General features: G+C 44.3%; 1 protein-coding gene across 5 annotated transcripts in view; it reads right to left on the reverse strand.

Annotated features, from left to right (window-relative positions):
* Positions 1 to 11,754: 11,754 nt before the first annotated feature.
* Positions 11,755 to 23,283, reverse strand: part of GTF2H1 (general transcription factor IIH subunit 1) — a 47,567-nt gene continuing 36,038 nt past the window's right edge. For 3 of the 5 annotated variants that reach the window (XM_002821987.6, XM_002821986.6, XM_009246541.3), the window contains 4 exons: positions 20,777 to 20,867; positions 20,178 to 20,293; positions 18,109 to 18,201; positions 11,755 to 13,032 (listed from right to left, as the gene is read on the reverse strand). In XM_002821987.6, coding sequence (XP_002822033.1) covers positions 12,946 to 13,032; positions 18,109 to 18,201; positions 20,178 to 20,293; positions 20,777 to 20,867 — 387 coding nt within the window. In that variant the 3' untranslated portion in view covers positions 11,755 to 12,945. The remainder of the gene's footprint in view (positions 13,033 to 18,108; positions 18,202 to 20,177; positions 20,294 to 20,776; positions 20,868 to 23,283) is intronic. The other 2 variants (XM_054525839.2, XM_063728519.1) reach the window with 1 other exon arrangement.

A 23,283-nucleotide genomic window follows, 5' to 3' on the forward strand; every position in this document is an offset into this window, starting at 1 on the left:
AGGGAGAGAGTGAGGAGGGTAGCGAAGAGAGTGAGGAGGGTAGCGAAGAGAGTGAGGAGGTTAGGGAGAGAGTGAGGAGGTTAGGGAGAGAGTGAGGAGGTTAGGGAGAGAGTGAGGAGGTTAGGGAGAGAGTGAGGAGGTTAGGGAGAGAGTGAGGAGGTTAGGGAGAGAGTGAGGAGGTTAGGGAGAGAGTGAGGAGGTTAGGGAGAGAGTGAGGAGGTTAGGGAGAGAGTGAGGAGGTTAGGGAGAGAGTGAGGAGGTTAGGGAGAGAGTGAGGAGGTTAGGGAGAGAGTGAGGAGGTTAGGGAGAGAGTGAGGAGGTTAGGGAGAGAGTGAGGAGGTTAGGGAGAGAGTGAGGAGGTTAGGGAGAGAGTGAGGAGGTTAGGGAGAGAGTGAGGAGGTTAGGGAGAGAGTGAGGAGGTTAGGGAGAGAGTGAGGAGGTTAGGGAGAGAGTGAGGAGGGTTAGGGAGAGAGTGAGGAGGGTTAGGGAGAGAGTGAGGAGGGTTAGGGAGAGAGTGAGGAGGGTAGGGAGAGAGTGAGGAGGGTAGGGAGAGAGTGAGGAGGGTAGGGAGAGAGTGAGGAGGGTAGGGAGAGAGTGAGGAGGGTAGGGAGAGAGTGAGGAGGGTAGGGAGAGAGTGAGGAGGGTAGGGAGAGAGTGAGGAGGGTAGGGAGAGAGTGAGGAGGGTAGGGAGAGAGTGAGGAGGGTAGGGAGAGAGTGAGGAGGGTAGGGAGAGAGTGAGGAGGGTAGGGAGAGAGTGAGGAGGGTAGGGAGAGAGTGAGGAGGGTAGGGAGAGAGTGAGGAGGGTAGGGAGAGAGTGAGGAGGGTAGGGAGAGAGTGAGGAGGGTAGGGAGAGAGTGAGGAGGGTAGGGAGAGAGTGAGGAGGGTAGGGAGAGAGTGAGGAGGGTAGGGAGAGAGTGAGGAGGGTAGGGAGAGAGTGAGGAGGGTAGGGAGAGAGTGAGGAGGGTAGGGAGAGAGTGAGGAGGGTAGGGAGAGAGTGAGGAGGTTAGGGAGAGAGTGAGGAGGTTAGGGAGAGAGTGAGGAGGTTAGGGAGAGAGTGAGGAGGTTAGGGAGAGAGTGAGGAGGTTAGGGAGAGAGTGAGGAGGTTAGGGAGAGAGTGAGGAGGTTAGGGAGAGAGTGAGGAGGTTAGGGAGAGAGTGAGGAGGTTAGGGAGAGAGTGAGGAGGTTAGGGAGAGAGTGAGGAGGTTAGGGAGAGAGTGAGGAGGTTAGGGAGAGAGTGAGGAGGTTAGGGAGAGAGTGAGGAGGTTAGGGAGAGAGTGAGGAGGGTTAGGGAGAGAGTGAGGAGGTTAGGGAGAGAGTGAGGAGGTTAGGGAGAGAGTGAGGAGGTTAGGGAGAGAGTGAGGAGGTTAGGGAGAGAGTGAGGAGGTTAGGGAGAGAGTGAGGAGGGTTAGGGAGAGAGTGAGGAGGGTTAGGGAGAGAGTGAGGAGGGTTAGGGAGAGAGTGAGGAGGGTAGGGAGAGAGTGAGGAGGGTAGGGAGAGAGTGAGGAGGGTAGGGAGAGAGTGAGGAGGGTAGGGAGAGAGTGAGGAGGGTAGGGAGAGAGTGAGGAGGTTAGGGAGAGAGTGAGGAGGTTAGGGAGAGAGTGAGGAGGTTAGGGAGAGAGTGAGGAGGTTAGGGAGAGAGTGAGGAGGTTAGGGAGAGAGTGAGGAGGTTAGGGAGAGAGTGAGGAGGTTAGGGAGAGAGTGAGGAGGTTAGGGAGAGAGTGAGGAGGTTAGGGAGAGAGTGAGGAGGTTAGGGAGAGAGTGAGGAGGTTAGGGAGAGAGTGAGGAGGTTAGGGAGAGAGTGAGGAGGTTAGGGAGAGAGTGAGGAGGTTAGGGAGAGAGTGAGGAGGTTAGGGAGAGAGTGAGGAGGTTAGGGAGAGAGTGAGGAGGTTAGGGAGAGAGTGAGGAGGTTAGGGAGAGAGTGAGGAGGTTAGGGAGAGAGTGAGGAGGTTAGGGAGAGAGTGAGGAGGGTAGGGAGAGAGTGAGGAGGGTAGGGAGAGAGTGAGGAGGGTAGGGAGAGAGTGAGGAGGTTAGGGAGAGAGTGAGGAGGTTAGGGAGAGAGTGAGGAGGTTAGGGAGAGAGTGAGGAGGTTAGGGAGAGAGTGAGGAGGTTAGGGAGAGAGTGAGGAGGTTAGGGAGAGAGTGAGGAGGGTAGGGAGAGAGTGAGGAGGGTAGGGAGAGAGTGAGGAGGGTAGGGAGAGAGTGAGGAGGGTAGGGAGAGAGTGAGGAGGGTAGGGAGAGAGTGAGGAGGGTAGGGAGAGAGTGAGGAGGGTAGGGAGAGAGTGAGGAGGGTAGGGAGAGAGTGAGGAGGGTAGGGAGAGAGTGAGGAGGGTAGGGAGAGAGTGAGGAGGGTAGGGAGAGAGTGAGGAGGGTAGGGAGAGAGTGAGGAGGGTAGGGAGAGAGTGAGGAGGTTAGGGAGAGAGTGAGGAGGTTAGGGAGAGAGTGAGGAGGTTAGGGAGAGAGTGAGGAGGGTAGGGAGAGAGTGAGGAGGGTAGGGAGAGAGTGAGGAGGTTAGGGAGAGAGTGAGGAGGTTAGGGAGAGAGTGAGGAGGTTAGGGAGAGAGTGAGGAGGTTAGGGAGAGAGTGAGGAGGTTAGGGAGAGAGTGAGGAGGTTAGGGAGAGAGTGAGGAGGTTAGGGAGAGAGTGAGGAGGTTAGGGAGAGAGTGAGGAGGTTAGGGAGAGAGTGAGGAGGTTAGGGAGAGAGTGAGGAGGTTAGGGAGAGAGTGAGGAGGTTAGGGAGAGAGTGAGGAGGGTAGGGAGAGAGTGAGGAGGGTAGGGAGAGAGTGAGGAGGGTTAGGGAGAGAGTGAGGAGGGTAGGGAGAGAGTGAGGAGGGTAGGGAGTGAGGAGGGTAGGGAGAGAGTGAGGAGGGTAGGGAGAGAGTGAGGAGGGTAGGGAGAGAGTGAGGAGGGTAGGGAGAGAGTGAGGAGGGTAGGGAGAGAGTGAGGAGGGTAGGGAGAGAGTGAGGAGGGTAGGGAGAGAGTGAGGAGGGTAGGGAGAGAGTGAGGAGGGTAGGGAGAGAGTGAGGAGGGTAGGGAGAGAGTGAGGAGGGTAGGGAGAGAGTGAGGAGGGTAGGGAGAGAGTGAGGAGGGTAGGGAGAGAGTGAGGAGGGTAGGGAGAGAGTGAGGAGGGTAGGGAGAGAGTGAGGAGGGTAGGGAGAGAGTGAGGAGGGTAGGGAGAGAGTGAGGAGGGTAGGGAGAGAGTGAGGAGGGTAGGGAGAGAGTGAGGAGGGTAGGGAGAGAGTGAGGAGGGTAGGGAGAGAGTGAGGAGGGTAGGGAGAGAGTGAGGAGGGTAGGGAGAGAGTGAGGAGGGTAGGGAGAGAGTGAGGAGGGTAGGGAGAGAGTGAGGAGGGTAGGGAGAGAGTGAGGAGGGTAGGGAGAGAGTGAGGAGGGTAGGGAGAGAGTGAGGAGGGTAGGGAGAGAGTGAGGAGGGTAGGGAGAGAGTGAGGAGGGTAGGGAGAGAGTGAGGAGGGTAGGGAGAGAGTGAGGAGGGTAGGGAGAGAGTGAGGAGGGTAGGGAGAGAGTGAGGAGGGTAGGGAGAGAGTGAGGAGGGTAGGGAGAGAGTGAGGAGGGTAGGGAGAGAGTGAGGAGGGTAGGGAGAGAGTGAGGAGGGTAGGGAGAGAGTGAGGAGGGTAGGGAGAGAGTGAGGAGGGTAGGGAGAGAGTGAGGAGGGTAGGGAGAGAGTGAGGAGGGTAGGGAGAGAGTGAGGAGGGTAGGGAGAGAGTGAGGAGGGTAGGGAGAGAGTGAGGAGGGTAGGGAGAGAGTGAGGAGGGTAGGGAGAGAGTGAGGAGGGTAGGGAGAGAGTGAGGAGGGTAGGGAGAGAGTGAGGAGGGTAGGGAGAGAGTGAGGAGGGTAGGGAGAGAGTGAGGAGGGTAGGGAGAGAGTGAGGAGGGTAGGGAGAGAGAGGTCAGTAGATGCACAGAATTTGCATTCAAGAGCTGAATTTCAATCTTAGCTCTCCACTCCTGAGTTGGACTCAGGGCCTTTTCATCTCTCCAAGCCTGTTCATTCTTAAGTAAGCTTCATGAGGGCATTTTGCCCATCATCTAGGACAGTGCTTTGTTTTTTTGTCCCCCAGGCTGGAGTGCAGTGGTGCGATCACAGCTCACTGCAACCACCACCTTCTGGATTCAAGCTATTCTCGTGCCTCAGCCTCCCAAGTAGCTGGATTACATGTGTGCATCACCACGCCCAGCTTATTTTTGTATTTTTAGTAGAGACGGGGTTTTGCTATGTTGGCCAGGCTGGTCTCAAACTCCCGACCTCAAGTCATCCACCTGCCTTGGCTTCCCAAAGTGCTGGAATTACAGGCATGAGCCACTGTGCCCGGCCAGGACAATGCTTTTTAATAACCAGAGGATTTTTATTTTTACTTTTGACATAGGGTCTCTGTTGTCCACCTTACAGTGCATGACCATGGCTCACTGCAGCCTCAACTTCCCGGGTCAAGTGATCCTCCCACCTCAGCCTCTGGAGAAGCTGGGACTACAGGCATGTACCACCACACCTGGCTAATTTTTATTTTTTATAGAGACGGGGTCTCCTCATATTGCCCAGGTTGGTCTCGAACTCCTGGTTTCAAGTGATCTGTGTGCCTTGGCCTCCCAAAGTGCTGGGATTACAGGCATAAAGCCACCACACCTGACCAATAAATTGAGACTTTTATTTATTTATTTTTGAGATGGAGTCTCGCTCTGTTGCCCAGGCTGGACTGCAGTGGTGTGATCTCAGTTCACTGCAATGTCTGCCTCCCGGGTTCAAGCAATTCTCTTGCGTCAGCCTCCTGAGTAGCTAGGATTACAGGCATGAGCCATCATGCCCAGCTAATTTTTGTATTTTTAGTAGAGATGGGGTTTCACCATGTTGGCCAGGCTGGTCCTGAACTCCTGACCTCTGGTGATCCACCTGCCTTGGCCTCCCAAAGTGCTGAGAGTACAGGTGTGAGCCACCGCACCCAATTTGAGACTTTATAAGTAGAAGGCTGTATACTGATGCACAGTGGCTTAATAATTATTGAATGAATCTTGAGGATGAAATAAGAATGGTCATATAGCATGGCAAATATTTGGCAAATAGATCTAATAGACAGTAGACAGTAGTAAACTATCTAATAAGAGTTTCCTTCCCTTGGTCTCTGCCTCAGCTTTTTACCAATGTTGTTATATGGCAGCCTAAGTCAATAAGCTTTTTTTTTTTTCCTTGCTCTGTCGCCCAGGCTGGAGTGCAGTGGCACGATCTCGGCTCACTGCAAGCTCTGCCTCCTGGGTTCACACCATTCTCCTGCCTCAGCCTCCCGAGTAGCTGGGACTACAGGCGCCTGCCACCATGCCCCGCTAATTTTTCCTTTTTAGTAGAGTCGGGGTTTCACTATGTAAGCCAGGATGGTCTTGGTCTCCTGACCTTGTGATCCGCCCGCCTCAGCCTCCCAAAGTGCTGGGATTACAGGTGTGAGCCACTGCGCCTGGCCCTAAGTCAATAAGCTTTGAACTGAAGCCTGGTAATGGTAAGTAATAATAATAAAGTCATGAACCTCATAATGTTTTGGTCAACAATGGACTGAATATACAAGGGTGGTCCTGTAAGGTTATAATACTCTACTATACTTTTACTGTATCTTTCATATATTTAGATACACAAATACTTACTCTTGTGTTACTATTTCCTCACACTATTCTGTATAGTAACATGCTGTACAGGCTTATAGCCTCAAATCAAGGATATACCATCCAGGAGATATAGCCTACAACATGTTGGGAGGCCGAGGCAGGAGGAATGCTTTGTATAAGTACAGTCTGTGATGTTCATACAGTAATGAACTCATCTAATGATGCATTTATCAGAACATATCCTCATTGTTAAGTGATATATGACTGTAATAGTAATAAATGACAGAAAGAACATTTATTCTCAGAAAAAAAAAGAAAGAACGAACATTTATTGAATGGTCATTTTGAGCCAGGCACTATTCTATATTAGCTCATTTAACCTTCACAGTAAGTCTGTAAGTACTATTATTATGCTCATGTTACAAATTAATAAACTAAAGTCAGGTCAGGGGGTGGTGGTGGCGGGGGGAAAGAGACAGAAAAAAAAGAGGGTGCAGTGGCTCCCGCCTGTAATCCCAGCACTTTGAGAGGCCAAGGCACGCAGATTGCTTGAGCCCAGGAGTCCAAGACTAGTCTGGGCAACATGGCAAGACCTTGTCTCTACAAAAAATACAAAAATTAGCCAGGCATGGTGGCATGTGCCTGTAGTCCTAGCTACTCCAGAGGCTGAGGTGGGAGAATTGCTTGAGTCCAGGAGGTGGAGGCTGCAGTGCTGTGATTGTGCCACTGCACTCCAACCTGGGCCACAGAGTGAGACCTAGTCTCTTAAAAAAAAAAAAAAAAAAAAAAGAAGAAGAAAGAGAAAGAAAAACTGAAGCATGGGGAGATAAGTAATCACACAGCTAGCCAGCTAGTAAATGACAGGGCCGGAATTTGAACCCAGGCAGCTTACCTGTAGATCTTGAGTGCTTCATCATATAAGTTAGACTTTTCTTAATTTATTCATCTGACAAAGAAAATGGATCGCTGTTGTATTTTTTAAGGAAATTCCTTCTTATCTAAGTTATAATTGTGATATGTAACTGTTATAATGCCAAACCACCATATTTAGGACATGCTAACTGAAACCTGTTAGTGACTTTGTTTTGAAGATAAACCCTTCGCACCTATTGAATCAAGTTTTAAGGTTGCTCTCCTACTAACTCAGCATACTCTAAATGGCTTTTTCTTTTAACTCAAGTTTGATCCCAACTTCTATTTAAAGAAAAAATTTTAAGCCGGGTGCAGTGGCTTGTACCTGTAATCCCAGCACTTTGAGAGGCTGACGCGGGAGGACTGCTTGAGCCCAGGAGTTCAAGGTCAGCCTCGTCAACATAGTGAGACCCCATCTCTATGAAAAAAATTCAAAAAATTAACCAGGCATGGTGGTGCGAGCTTGTAGTCCTAGCTATTCGAGAGGCTGAGCTGGGAGGATCACTTGAGCCCAGGAGTTGGAGGCTACAGTGAGCTATGATCATGTGGCTGCACTACAGCCTGGGTGACAGTGTGAGACCCTGTCTCAAAAAGAAAAAAAAGAGCTCATAATTTGAAGAATGCAGGTCACCACAAAAAAGTGTCTACTAATCAATCTAGTAAAGATGATCTAAGAAAATCAAATATGTACAGGTTTTGTGGGAAAATGAAAGCACAGAAGAAAGCACTTTTCTTTGAGGGAATTTTCCTCCATTTAGGTTTCTAAGGTTAAACAATAAAATCAAGAAGGTGCTGCAGTCTTTCACTGCGTGACTCAGGGGAAGCCTTATCAACATTCATTACAGCAAACACTTGCATAGCACTTGTGGTGTGCTGGACTCTGCTCTAAGTGGCTTATAGACATCTCAGCTATCCCCACAACAACTCTATCAGTTAAATGCTACTACTAGACCTATTTTGTAGATGGAGAAATGAAGACACAGATTAAGCAAATGGTTCACAGCTAGTGTTTTAGACAGGTGAGATTTGAACCCAAACAGCCTAGTACCAAAGTATAGCATCCAACAGACACATGCTATACCATGTATCCACTGCTACAGGGATGTGGACAAATCCTGTGAAGGGGCTGTCAGAACAGTTGACTTACTCTCCATTCCTTATTCTGTAGGTCTAAATGTTCAAGGGCAATAAGGATATGGTTGATATATGTGAAGTCTCGAGGATGTGTATTCAGCACAGGTATATAACCTGTTCTCAAGAATAACCAGGTGGCTGGGCATGATGGCTCACGCCTGTAATCCCAGCACTTTGGGAGGCCGAAGCAGGCGGATCAGAAGGAGGTCAGAAGTTCAAGACCAGCCTGCCCAACATGGCAAAACCCCATCTCCACTAAAAATACAAAAATTAGCCAGGCATGGTGGCGGGTGCCTGTAATCCCAGCTACTTGGGGAGGCTGAAGCACGAGAATCACTTGAACCCAGGAAGCAGAGGTTGCAGTGAGCCGAGATGGTGCCACTGCATTCCAGCCTGGGTGACAGAGCAAGACTCCACCTCAAAAAAAAAAAAAAAAAAAAAAAGACAAAAAAACAAAAAAGAAAAGAATAACCATGTGTCAGAAACAGAATCAAATAGGTAGGACCAAAACTTACAAGAATTTGGCTTGCAGAAATAGGATCACTAATGGATTCTTCTCTAAGGATATGAGCCCCTTTGTTAAGGATTATCTTTTTATTAATTTATTTATTTAGAGACGGGGTCTTGCTCTGTTGCCCAGGCTGGAGTGCAGTGCCGTGAACACAGCTCATTGCGGCCTGAACCTCCCAGGCTCAAGTTATCTTCCCATCTCAATCTCCTGTCTCCTGAGTGGCTGGGACCACAGGCACATGCCACCATGCCAGGCTAATTTTTTTTTTTTTTGTATAAAGGGGGTTTCACCATGTTGCCCAGCCTGGTTTTGAACTCCTGGGCTCAAGGGATCCATCCACCTTGGCCTCCCAAAGTGCTGGGATTACAGGTGTGAGCCACCATGCCTGGTCATTTTCTAACTTTTAAAAATTAAAAAAAGAAAAAAAAATTAAGAGGCAGGGTCTAGCTGTCATCCAGGCTGGAGTGCAGTGGCATGATCATAGCTCACTGCAACCTCAAACTCCTGGGCTCAAGTGATTCTCCTGCCTATCTCCTGACTACAGGTGTATTTCACCATGCCTAACTAAAAGGATTATCTTAAAGGGCATGTTCAGGTGCACAGGTATCTCTTTGTTAGAAAAATCTCAGGTTGCAGGTTAGAAAAGAATTTAAGTGCATAGACAAATGTCCAGAAGAAGATGCACTGACCATCACCTCAGGAAAGACTTGGAAGTAAGGGTACAGAGACACTTTATATTTTATATACTTCAGCACTATTCAAAACTTAGGGAAAAAAAACCCCATGAATTATGCTTTCACTATATATATTGCACACACACACCTATATATAGCATATACACACACACACACACACACACATATATATATGTAACTCCACCCAGGATGGAAAGTCAGTAGTGGCCACGAGCTGACAAGATTTCCAGTCTCTTCTGTGACTTTAATATACACCCAAACAAGGAGATGGACTACTAACTCAGGCTGGTCACTCCTGAACCAGGTTCCAGGCAATACTCCAGTTCTGGACATTTTAACAGCTGAAAATAACTAAGACTCCCCTGGCCTCAAGAACTGGGAGAACAGCTGAGTCTTGAGGGAGCTAAATTGGGAAAGGGCAGAGGTAATCCTAAGGAATCCCATGCAAGTCTTGACACTGGAGACAGCAAATCTAAGTTTGAAACACACAGCTTTCCATTCCAGACACTGTCAGCTCTAGAGAGATGGTATATGCAACAGGAAATCACTTTCTGGATTAAACTCTCAGACTCGATGAGTGGGGTTACCTTTCTAGTTACAGAAGTTAAAACATTTCTTTTGTTTTCCATCCTGAAGTGGATTTTACAAGGTACCTCACCTACTTTGTGTCTAAAGCAGACTAACACTACTGACTTTTTTTTTTTTTTTTGAGATGGAGTTTCGCTCTTGTTGCCCAGGCTGGAGTGGAGTGGCTTGATCTCGGCTCACCACAGCCTCCACCTCCCAGGTTCAAGCGATTCTCCTGCCTCAGCCTCCTGAGTAGTTGGGATTACAGGTGCCTGCCACCATGCCCAGGTAATTTTTTGCATTTTTAGTAGAGATGGGGTTTCGCCATGTTGGGCAGGCTGGTCTTGAATTCCTGACCTCAGGTGATCCACCCGCCTCGGCCTCCTGAGCCACTGCGTTCGGCCACTACTGACTTTCTTTCCAGAAAAGACTCATTCTCCTAAGGCAGGACATGCTTTTGTTACATTACATTTTATAGCCCTCTGGGCCTACTAGGCAGACTAACACCATAATGCGATTTGCCACAAGTAAAGCACAGAATAGAGTCACGCAGGAATGACAAAGGAGTCAAAGGAAAAACTAGGCAATGGAAGCCTGGGCTACGGAATAAAAACTTGCAACTTCACAGACATCTCATCCCTTCTCCAGACTAGAGAAGCCTTAGGGTAAATCCTAGCTCTGACACTTACTAGCTGTGTGAATTTGGGTAAATTACTTAACCGCTAAACCATTTCTAATCTGTACAAAATCTCGTAGTATCTACTTGCTTCTTCAGTTGTGGGAAGGAAGTGAGATACAGCAGAAAAAGTGTTTGGCACAATGCTGGTTTACGGCAGCCCTCAACCATCAGTGGTGCTATTATTTTCCACAAGGAGAAGGGCCATAAAAGGCCTATACAGCTGCTGAAGTTCATTGTTAAAGGTATCCAAGGCTCAAATATTTCAAGTGCAAGCTAAACATGAAATTCACAGCTATCTCTGTGAATCACCCTTGATTCCTTCACTCCCTGTGAGTTGGTCACATACACTGTAGAAATGCCTTTACTCAGGCCCTTCCTATTTACCAGGACTTCATTTTAATGTAGACCCTTTCCTGTGTGGTTTATTCAAAAAGTCTTCTAAATCTGTCCTAATTGCCAAGTTATTTAACCCCTGCCTAACCCCCCACCACCAGAAAAACCCCCCATAAAAGCAACTTGCTTAAAATTTTCTCTCAAGTCTCCCATGCCTAGTAGGTAAGGTCTGAGTATTTTCCTTTAGCATACAAGGTCATTCACAACCTGAATTAAAATGGTTTTCTGAGCCTTACTTGTCACTCCCAACTCTCCAATCTAACACATTTTTCCTGTTCGTCTAAGATAGTTCAGTCTTTCTAACCTTCTCACCATCATGCTCTTCCCTCCGTCTAGAAGAGATGACTATCTTCCCTACCTCACAAAATCTTACTCAACCTTCAAGACTTAGCTAAAATGCTCTTTTAAATGAAGTCTTTCCTTCAGGCTTTATATATATATTTATTTATTTATTTTTTGAGACAGGGCTTTGTCTTACTGTCCAGGCTGTAGCGCAGTGGTTTGATCATAGCTCATTGCAGCCTCAATCTCCTGGGCTCATGCAATCCTCCCGTCTCGGCCTCCAGAGCAGCTGGAACTACAAGCACATACCACCACGCCCAACTAACTTTTTTTACTTTTAGTAGAGATGAGGTTTTGCTATGTTGCCCAGGCTGGTCTTGAATTCCTGAGCTCAAGTGATCCTCTTGCCTTGGCCTCCCAAAGTGCTGGGATTACAGGTATGACTCACCATGCCCAGCTTACAACTTAATTTTCAACACAGCACTCAACAGAACATTCTATTTCTTATGTCTGCTTTCCCAATAGCCATTTTTTTAATTTCCACCATTTTTCTATTTGCCCCACTGTGGCAGTAACACATTTAAAAATACTTTGTGAAAGTGTAAATTTTAAGGGATTATACCATTATTATACTGATCTGAAACAGAAATGGGAAGACTGAAGGCAGAAAATGATGTGGCCTCTTTCCCTTTACCAGTTCAAGGTCTTGATAAATTTTTCTTTTTTTTCTGTAAAAAAAGAGATGAAGTCTCACTATGTTGCTCAGTCTGGACTTTTGAACTTCTGGGCTCAAGTGATCGTCCTACCTCAGCCTCCCAAGTAGCTGGAACTACAGGCATGTGCTACCATGCCTGGCTTAGGTTCTGACCTTAGCAGTCATTATATGAAGGATAACCAGTTTGTAACATGGCCTAAAATACAATGAACAGTTCTCAGGCAGCCCACCCAAGGAAATTCAGACATAATGAGAAACCAGAGATGTGTTAGAGTTAAAAGAGTAAGTATAAAAAGTTTTACTTTTTTTGTGTAATTTTTAATACAAGACATCTAAAGTCTTAAACATTAAGTTGATCCCATCAGGAACAAAATATGGCACGAAGTTCAGAAACAAGAACATCTTTTTTTTTTTTTTGCACTTAGGCTTTTCAGTCATTATGCAATGATTATCGATTCGCCAAGGACAGTAACAGTCAAATACTAGAGAAAAGGAGATAGGAGAAACATCTTTTATTTCTTCTAAAGAGGTGAAAATAAGATTTTTTAATATTTCTCACTCATAAGTTTTTAAACTCTTAAAAATGCAATATCCTCTTTTCAAAGCACATGCCATCTTAAAAAAATCTTAGCAATGTACATTTGCACTCAAAGAAAAACATGCAGCGCCACTGTCTTCTGACAAAATTCTGCATAAAAAAACCCTATGCAACTTTCTGCAAATATGTTCCCTCTTTATTATTCAGGGACTCCAAACCACAAATATTCAGTGCAATATTTATTGTTTCTTATTTCCGTAGGAAACAAAGGACCAATGATGTCTTCTGACAACTGTTTCCTGATGGTTGAGCAACAGTCTCCCTTTGCTTTATTTCAAAGTACTCTTTTTAACTTGCTGATGTAAGGTATAACTGGAATTCATTAAAACTTGAGGATCCAATGGAGGGTGAAGAATGAAGGATGGAAGAGGAATACTTAAGGTCTACCCTGTGCCATAAACTTAGGAAAAAAATGTACACAGAAAAAACAACAACAACTAAAAAACCTCAGATTTTATCAATGCACCCTTTAAAAAGTGTTTTTTTTTCTAAATTTCTGAAAGCAGCTTAATGTGAATCAAAAGCAGTTCCTGAGCAACTGCAGTAAACAGTCTTTTAAAATATATATATGTACATACACATGTACATATATATGTGTGTGTGTATGTGTATATATATATATATATTTGCAACTTAGCTCATTTGGTTCTGTCTTAATTTACCTCCCCAGCATTTAGTCCCTTCTTTCCTTTCAGTCTCCAATGTGCAAGTACAATAGCATCAGCTCTGGGAGTTGGCATGGAGCAGATGTTTCTTATCACTCCTGTGAGGTCATCTGCTTGTCTGTCAGGCCAGGTTTCCAGAGTTGCTGCAGGTCATAGTTCTCTCAATCTCACAAAACCTGTAAGCATCATGGCCACCTCACGTTTTCTTCATCAGACGCCGTGACTGCCATGTGTGGAGCTTGTTGTAGGCTGTCTGGAGCATCTCTTCTATGTGACTTACCAACTGAAAAACACAGCAAGACATTTAACAACTGGGCAAAAACAGGGGAAGTTAATCCTTCCAACCCAAATCTGGCACATACTTCAGAGTGTAGTTTCGGAGCTCCTCTGTATTTGATACACCCCAGTCAATGAGGTAATGTGCAAGCCCTCTGAGAAGGTGCTGTCAGACACATTTTGTATGGAAAGGAAAGACAGAAAGTAGGGGGCAGTGAAAAGGCTGCGGTTGTAATGGCTGTCCTGTCATTAACCAACAATAGGACAATATGAAAGTCACAACTGTGCTCCAGGCCTCAATTCCTTCTGTCAAACGAGGGGTCTGAACTGTATTTATGATTTTCTAGATTTGAATACTGGTCAGCCAACTAAGGCCAGGATGGTAGTATACACTTTATTTTATTTTACTTTTTGAGACAGAGTCTTGCTCTGTCACCCAGGCTGGAGTGCTATGGTGTGATTTTGGCTCACTGCAGCCTCCACCTCACAGGTCCAAGCAGTTCTCATGTCTCAGACTCCCGAGTAGCTAGGATTACAACCATGAGCCACCACACCTAGCTAATTTTTGTATTTTTAGTAGAGATGGGATTTCACCATGTTGGCCAGGCTGGTCTTGAACTCCTGGCCTCAAGTGATTCACCCACCTCAGCCTCCCAAAGTGCTGGGATTACAGGCCTGAGCCACCATGCCCGGCCACATTTTTTTTTTTTTTTTTTTTTAAATAGTAGAGATGGACTCTTGCTATGTTGCCCAGGCTAGTCTCGAACTCCTGGGCTCAAGCAATCTTCCTGCCTCAGCCTCTCAAAGTTCTGGGATTACAGGCGTGAGCTGCTGTGCCCAGCCTTGTATATACATCTTGGCAGAACATTGGAAAAATGCCTTATTCTCCTGAAGATTCTGATTCAACAGGTCTGGGATGAGACCCAAGAATCTTTGATTTTCAAAAGCTCCTGCAGTTAATTCTGCACAATTTTGTGAAACAGTTTGCTATTTTTAGGGTTTTTCCAACTCCAGCATTTCAGGAGTTCAATATAACTCAGCAGATTACAGAAAACCTAAATGGTTTCAATGCTTCACACAATGTGCTATGTCATGTCTTGGGTCAGGACTATAGATCTTTGAATAGATTAAGAATTTTGCCCTCATCATGGACATAGCTAGAAGTCAACAGGATCATATGGAATCTTTTTTATTTTTTTGAGACACAGTCTCACTACGTTGCCCAGGCTGGAGTGCAGTGGCTATTCACAGGTGCAATTTTAGTTTACTATAGTCTCAAACTCCTGATTTCAAGTGATCCTCCTGCCTCAGTCTCTTGAGTAGCTGGGACTACATGTGCATACCACCGCATCTGGCATATACTGACTTTTGAGGTAGAAGTCTCTGGAATATGTTTCCTTGGAGGTGGACAGTGTTTATGTGTTTAGAAGTAAAGCTTTGCCGAGTCTGGGAGGATGGAGATGGAGATCAGGAAGTCCTAAATTCCTTTGGCTTGTCAATGTTTAGGTTTGAGGGGTACAGAGTTAAAAAAATTACCCTTACTGCCATACCTGTTTATCATTATGGGGGATAGGAATGTTTAGCTCTGTCTGGAAACTATAAAAATTACTTATTCTGCTTGATGGGCAGCAGTATCTATATTATCAATTGGAAGAGATGAACACCATATCCTTCTGTAAGGCTGCACATGGCCTCAGCATCCTTTTCTTTCTTTTTTTTTTGAGATGGAGTTTCACTCCTGTTGCCTAGGCTAGATGCAATGGCGTGATCTCAGCTCACTGCAATCTCCGCCTCCCAGGTTCAAGCAATTCTCCTGTCTCAACTTCCCGAGTAGCTGGGATTATGGGCACTCGCCACAACACCCGGCTAATTTTTTGTATTTTTAGTAGAGACGGGGTTTCACTGTGTTGGCCAGGCTGGTCTCGAACTCCTGACCTCAGGTGATCCACCCACCTCAGCCTCCCAAAGTACTGGGATTACAGGTGTGAGCCACCGTGCCTGGCCCTCAGCATCCTTTCCAACACAGCACTCCAAGCAGTTATAATCAATTGAGAAGGCACATGACCTGAAACCTATCTGCCATCCTTGCCCTGCTGTGAGAAGACACTCCAAGCTTCTATTCTGATTATAAGTAACGCTGTTTTGTATTTTAAGAAAACCCACTTAGAATATTTAGGAAATAAATACAAAAAATCTTGCTGATGATTTTTCAGCTTTCAATTGTAAAACTCCCCTTTTAATTATCCTACTTATTGAATACTGATTCTTAAATTTGTTAACTAGAGTCATGTGCCACATAATGATGTGCATATATGATGGCGGTCCCATCAGATTATAATAGAGCTGAGAAATTCCCATCATCTAGTGATGTCCTAACATCATACAGCAGCACATTATTCACTCGTTTGTAGGGATGCTGGTGTAAACGAACCTATTAAGTAGCCAGTTGTATAAAAATATAGCATGTACAATTATGTATAGGACATAATACTTGATAATGATAATGAATATGTTACTGGTTTATCTATATACTGTATTTTAAAATCATTATTTATGGTGTACTCCTATTTATATATATAAAAAAGTTAACTGTAAAAGAGCCTTAGGCAGATCCTTCAGGAGGTATTCCAGAAGAAGGTACTGTTATCACAGGAGATGACAGCTCCATGTGCATTACTGCCCCTGAAGACTTTTCAGTGGGACAAGATGTGGAGGTGGAAGACAGTGATAATGATGATCCTGACTCTGTGTAGGCCTAGGCTAATGTGTGTTTGTGTCTTAGTTTTTAACAAAAGTTAAAAAAAAAAAAAAATTAAAAATAGAAAAAAAGGGACTGGGCGCGGGGGCTCACGCCTGCAATCCCAGCACTTTGTGAGGCCGAGGCAGGTGGATCACGAGGTCAGGAGTTCGAGACCAACCTGGCCAACACAGTGAAACCCCGTCTCTACTAAAAATACAAAAATTAGCTGTGCGTGGTGGTGGGTGCCTGTAATCCCAGCTACTCGGGAGGCTGAGGCAGGAGAATCACTTGAACCCAGGAGGCAGAGGTTGCAATGAGCTGCAATCATGCCACTGCACTCCAGCCTGGGCGACAGAACTAGACTCTGTCTCAAAAAAAAAAAAAAAAAAAAAAAAAAAAATATATATATATATATATATATACACACACACACACAGACACACACACACGGAGAGAGAGAGAAAGGCTTATAGAATAAGAATACAAAGAAAATGCTTTTGTACAGCTATACAATGGGTGTTTTAGGTTAAATGTTATTCCAAAGAATGAAAAACTTTAAAAATATTTAAAAGTTTATAAGGTAAAAATGTTATAGTAAGCTAATTTATTATTGAAGAAAAAAAGCTGTATTGTAAATTTAATGTAGTCTAAGTGTACAGTGTTAGTAACCTCTGCAGTAGTGTACAGTAATGTCCTAGGCCTTCACATTCACTCACTGAGTCACTCAGAGCAACTTCTAGTCTTGCAGTCCTGCAAGCTCTATTTATGGTAAATGCCCTTTACAGGTGGACCACTTTTTATCTTTTATACTGAATTTTTACTGCAACTTTTCTATGTTTAGATACACAAATACCATTGTGTTAAAACTGTTTACAGTATTTAGTACAGTACTATGCTGTATAGGTTTGTAGCCTAGGAGCAATAGGCTACACCATATAGCCTAGAAGTATAGTAGGCTATATAGCTAGGTTTTAAGTACACTCTGTGAGGTTCATACAACAAAACTGCCTGTCAATGAATTGTTTAGAACATATCCCTGTGGTTAAGCAACACGTGACTGTACCATTCTTCCCAAGGTACCTCTGGGAGGGCTTGTATAACTGCACATACAAATGATCTGATGTGGTTGCTCTAACCTTGTTTTAAATACAATGCTAAAAACGCTGGGCATAAAGTGACACTTCTCAATACCTCATCCACTGACCTTCCCCACTGTAAACAATCAGGGAAGCTGATGCCAAATAGAACCCAGGAACAGTTTTGCTTACTGTGAGTAGCGGTAATTCTTTCCTTACGCTGCTAGGTTTGTGCTTGCTACTCAGTTTTTCCAAATTAATAAATTAGTAATATGTATTTTTCAGAACATACACATAGATTATAAAACTTTTTGAGACAGAGTCTCACTGTGTCACACAGGCTGGAGTGCAGTGGCATGACCTCGGCTCACCGCAACCCGTCTCCCACGTTCAAGCAATTCTCCTGTCTCAGCCTTCCGAGTAGCTGGGACTACAGGCATGCGCCACCATGCCAGGCTAATTTTTCTATTTTTAGTAGAGACAGGGTTTCGCCACGTTGGCCAGAACTGGTCTCAAACTCCTGACCTCAAGTGATCGGCCTGCCTTGGCCTCCCAAAGTGCTGGGATTACAGGCGTGAGCCACCGCACCCGGCCAGATTGTAAAACTTTTCTAAGGGAAAGCATGGAGATGGTTATCACAAATGCTTTGGTTAGTTATGACCTCTGGAGGGGAAGAGAGAGTGGTATGCAACTGGACAGGGGCACTCAGGGAATAACTATGGGTTATGGCAACATTCTACTAATTTTCCTGATTGGTGAGTAAACAGACAGTTATTTTATTATTTTAAAAATATGTATGTATTTTATATACTTCGGAATGCATGACACATTTCAATATTAAAAAATAGTACTTTGAGCAACAGAAAATAAAGTATTGGCTGGGTGTGGTGGCTCATGCCTGTAATCCTGGCACTTTGGGAGGCCAAGGTGGGCTGATCACCTGAGGTCAAGAGTTTGAGACCAGCCTGGCCAACATGGGGAAACCCCGTCTCTACTAAAATACAAAAATTAGCTGGGCGTGGCATAATGCACTTGTAATCTCAGCTACTCAGAAGGCTGAAGTAGGAGAATCGCTTGAACCCAGGAGGTGGAGGTTGCAGTGAGCTGAGATGGAGCCACTGCACTCCAGCCTGGGTGACAGAGTGAGACTCCGTTTCAAAAAAAAAAAAAAGAAAATTAAGTATCTACTCATTTACATGAAAGCAAAGTCAATTTCATCATTTTACTACAAAGAGAAGATCAGGCAAAAATCAGATTGCTGCCTTACATTTGTGCTTAAATACTGTCTCCGAATCTTTTCTTGGAATGGACAGAGCTTCGTAACTTGGAATCGTTCCAAATTACTTTTCATTTTCACTACCTAAAAAAGATGAGAAACAATAAATTACAGAGAAATCTCAAAGAAGCTGTAGAGACCAAGAGAAAAACAATCTTCTACATATGAAAGTTACTTTTCTTGTAGAATTTTTTTAAATGTAAAAATAAAAGAAAAATATACCAATTATATCACATTGTAAACACTTCAATGTGAATATCTTTCAGTCATAAATACTCATTTGGCCGGGTGTGGTGGCTCACACCTCTAATCCCAGCACTTTGGGAGGCCGAGGTGGGCGGAACACAAGGACAAGAGATTAAGACCATCCTGGCTAACATGGTGAAACCCCGTCTCCGCTAAAAATGCAAAAGTTAGCTGGGCATGGTGGCACACGCCTGTAGTCCCAGCTACTCAGGAGGCTGAGGCAGGAAAATTGGTTGAACCCAGGAGGTGGAGGCTGCAGTGAACTGAGATCACACCACTGCACTCCAGCCTGCCGACAGAGTGAGACTCTGTCTCAAAAAACAAAAACAAACAAACAAAAAACCCCAACTCATTTAAATAGTCACTCATTCATTTATTCATTCATTTAGAGACAGGGTCTCATTCTGTCACCCAGGCTAGAGTGCAGTGGCAAGATCATGGCTCACTGCAGCTTTGACCTCTCTAGGCTCAGGTGATCACCTGAGCTACTTTTCGTAATTTTTGTAGAGACGGAGTTCTGCCATGTTGCCCAAGTTGGTCTCAAACTCCTGAGCTCAAGCGATCTGCCTGCCTCGGCCTCCCAAAGTGCCCGGTGTAGTGGCTCATGCCTGTAGTCCCAGCTACTAGAGAGGCTGAGGTGGGAGAATCACCTCAGCCCAGAAGGTAGCAGCTGCAGTGAGCCGAGATCACTCCACTGCACTCCAGCCTGGGTGATAGCGTGAGACCCTGTCTCAATAAATAAAATAAAATAAAATAAAATAATCATTGTCTTTCAATGTGTGAATATACCAAATGCTTCTCTAACCAACCCCCTTCTGGTAGATATTTAGGCCATTTCCTCTATCTTAGACAGTGGTAGACCATCTCCAGCTAAGTATTTGCATTCCTAATTATTTCCTAAATTTCTAAATGTTGAATTTCATTTGAAGTTTCATTTGAATGCTAAAGTAAAAGCATCTAAAAAAACACTAGCAGTGGAAGAAACGACTCTTGGCAACTTGGTCAACATTGATCATTTTAAGATTTTTGTTCTTTTGCAAATTAGTAGGTGAAAAAAATACTCTTTTAAAAAATTTATTTATATATTTTTTGGAGACAGAGTCTTGCTATGTTGTCCAGGCTGGTCTCCAACTCCTGGGCTCAAACAATTCTCCCGCCTCAGCCCCGCCAAAGTGTTGGGATTACAGGTGTGAGCCACCGTCCTTGGCCAAAATGTTCTTTTACTGTAGCTGTAATTTATCTGCATACTGGTAAGTGTGAGCATTTCCCCTTAATCTTCCCAGGCCACTCCATTCTTTAGTGAGTTGCTTGTAAAGTGTTTGCCAATGAGGTCTTTATCTTTTACTTAATCATGGTTTATAAAAGCAATTTATAATATTACTATTAATGTTACATTTTTCCATTTGTCAACTGTCCTTTAATTGGTTAAAGCGGTTTTAGTGTTAAAAAGCTAGTGCTATATTTGTTGTCAGTTATTTTGGATTTTGCTATCCCTGAAAAACTTATCAAATATAAATAATTTTATTGCTGTAATTTGTTTTGGGTCTCTATTCACAGTGGCTTGGAGGTAGATACAAGTTTTAAGTTGTATGATTATTAGTTATGGAACTCGTCTGGATCTCAGTTTCCAAATCTATAAAATGGGTACCAATAGCTACTCCATAAAGATGCTGTGAGGTTTACATGAAACGATGTATGCAGAAGAGTTATCCCAGTGTCTGTCACATGGTAAGACTTAATAAAACTTTCCAATTTCAAAACATCTTGTAAGTCACTACCACAATTATCTGGCTGTCTTCAGAACTGGTTCTAACCTTTTCTTCTAGGAATGGCGTATTAACAGGAAAGCAGGACCAGAAATGCCGTAGAAGTTCTCCAACAGCTACATATAAGTGTTTCAATTCAGACTGAATATCATTTGGCACCATCTCTGCAAAAGAAGAACGAGGCCCATAGGTTAAGAGCTATTTTAACATATACGGTCTCGAAAAAAATGACCACTCAGAGAATAAACTTGAACGTGTACTCTTTGTCAATGCCAAACCAGGATATGCTATTTTCAGATAAATTAGTAATTTTGTGGCTGAGAGATCATAAAATTTAAAAGCTCTTGGGATTTTAAAGAAACTTTCAGGTTTCCCCTTTATTCTAAGAGGTAGGGGAGAAGAAAGCAGCTTTTAGTATGATATTAGAGAAACTAGCAATGTACCACTATTTGTAAATAGTAAGACAGTTCTGAAACCTAAGATCTTGTCTAGATGTGTTTCAGAATCTGAATGTATAAAAACAAATCTACAAAATAGAAATCCCAGGATTATTCCAAGGAAAAACCAATAAAAGTTCAGCACTCCTCCCAGCTTGCTTTTTAAAGCTGATTTAGGCAGAAAGTAGTAGAAGATGGCCCGGCACATACGGTTAATGGCTTGCTGTGTTCCTCCCTGCATAAGTGCCCCTCCAGGTGACAGTGCTGTGATGGTACTACTGGCAGCACTACTTGAGAGAACCTGAAAAAAATGAAGATGCATTAAAACTGGTTTTCCTCCCTTTTTTTTTTTTGCCACCTTTCTTTCTTAACATTTTAATTTTAGAGCAAAAGATGAAGCGTTTTCCTTTTGTTTAAATACTACATCATTTACAGTGGTCAAAGTGAACTATTTTCCTTGAGGGCAGAAACACAATCCATGTAGAAAGAAGATACCTACAAATCTTCCAGGCATGCCAGGCAAGTCCACAGGGACCTCAAAACTCCCAAAGTTTTGCCTAGTTAAAGCCCTTTCTTAAGTACCAATTCAATTTAACTTGAGAACTCTTACCACTGAAGGTAAAATTGAGTTTAAGGAAAGAAAACAGGTAAAACAACATGTTAACCTATATCCTTTGTTTCTGTTAAATTTATTTTTCTAAGAAACAAAATCTTGTTATGTTGCCCAGGCTGAACTTGAACTCCTGGGCTCAAGCAATCCTCCTCCCTCAGCCTCCTGAGTAGCTGGGACAGACTACAGGTGTGTACTCCGCACCTGGCTTTGCTAACATATACCCTTGATAGCAGATTGGGGGAAAAAAAATCAACAGAGCAGAAATTTATTAACTGTCATTTAATTTTCAAGGAAGTGAATAAATATAGCCAAAAGGGGGAAAAATATACTCCCCACTGTATCAATATCAACATTTAGGAAAAAATTGACCTATCTATTCAATGAGTGCCTATCAAGTGCCAGGCACTGCAGGTAGGCACTGCTATAGGGAGGAACGAATAATTTGTGAAACAGCAAGTGCAGGGTTAGCATCTCTAAGATTTTCCAATGAAGTTTTTATGAGTAGAAATCCATCCATGTATAGATTGGATGAAAACATTTTTTCAACTTAGTGTAAAAGTACAGTATGGGACAACCATGAGTGAAGGGGACATTGGACTCACTTTATTCCTATTTCCTTTTGTCAGATACCAGCCTGGGCAATATGGACTCACTTTATTCCTATTTTCCTTTTGTCAGATACCAGCCTGGGCAATATGGTGAAACCCTGTCTCTACAAAAAATACAAAAAAATTAGTTGGGCATGGAGGTGCATGCCTGTAGTCCTAGCTACTCGGGAGGCTGAGGTGAGAAGATCATTTGCGCCTGGGGAAGTTGAGGCTGCAGTGAGCTGAGATGGTGCCATTGCACTCCAGTCTGGGCAACAAAGCAAGACCCTGACTGCAAAAAAAAAAAAAACAAACAAAGATTGACTACAGTGTAAAAAAATTACTTGGGGAGAGCTGGGCATGGTGGCTTACAATTATAATCCTAGTGACTCAGGAGGCTGAGGTGGAAGCATCGCCTGAGCCCAGGAGTTCAAGGTTGCAGTAAGCTATGATAGTGCTACTGCACTCCAGTCCGGGTGACAGAAACCTCATCTCTAAATCAAACAAACACCACCAGCCCCAGGACAAAAGTTATGTGGGTCTACTTGGGCCCAAGGGCCAGATATTGGACAACTATAGTCTACATTGAAAGAATCTGTCAAATAATCCCAAGTTGGTTATGTGTGCATATATGTACACATATGTATTTTCTAGCTTTCTGCTGAAGGGACAATGACACCCCAATGTATACCTAGTGCCCAGATTTTTTTTGTTTTGTTTTGTTTTTTGAGACAGAGTCTCACTTTATTGCCCAGGCTGGAGTGCAGTGGTGCGATCTCGGCTCACTGCAACCTCCGCCTCCCAGGCTCAAGCAATTCTTCTGCCTCAGCCTCCCGAGTAGCTGAGACTACAGGTACGCACCACCATACCCAGTTAATTTTTGTATTTTTGGTAGAGACGGAGTTTTGCCATGTTGGCCAGGGTGGTCTAGAACTCTCAAGTGATCTGCGTGCCTCAGCCTCCCAAAGTGCTGGGACTACAGGCGTGAGTCACTGTGCCTGGTCCCAGATCTTGGTTCCTACCTTAAACCACTCAGTGCTAAAAAGAAAATTCCACGCCTGGGACAGAGCAGATATAAGATAAGCCTGGAACATCTATCTTACTATACCATTAAGTAAGGAGGGGCTAAGAATGATGGGGATATTGTCAGAAAGATACAGGAGAGCCTGTGTGAAGGGTGTAGGAAGGGTTTGACTATAAAGGGGCATGGGTAGACTTTCTGGGGTGACAGAACCAGTTTTTTTAAATCTTGATTTTGTTGGTGGCTACACAACAGCATGTGTTTATCAAAACTTGTAGAATAGCAGACTTAAAACGATAAATTTCATTTTGGGAGGCTGAGGCAGGTGGATCGCTTGAGCTCAGGAGTTCGAGACCAGCCTGGGCAACGTGGTGAAACCCTGTCTACACACAAAAATATAAAAATTAGCCAGGGGTGGTGACACATGCCTGGAGTCCCAGCTACTTAGCTACTTGGAGGGCTGAGGTGAGAGGATTGCTTGAACCTGGGAAGTTGA

Source organism: Pongo abelii, chromosome 9 (genome assembly GCF_028885655.2).
Source record: "Pongo abelii isolate AG06213 chromosome 9, NHGRI_mPonAbe1-v2.0_pri, whole genome shotgun sequence".
NCBI classification, from domain to species: domain Eukaryota; kingdom Metazoa; phylum Chordata; class Mammalia; order Primates; family Hominidae; genus Pongo; species Pongo abelii.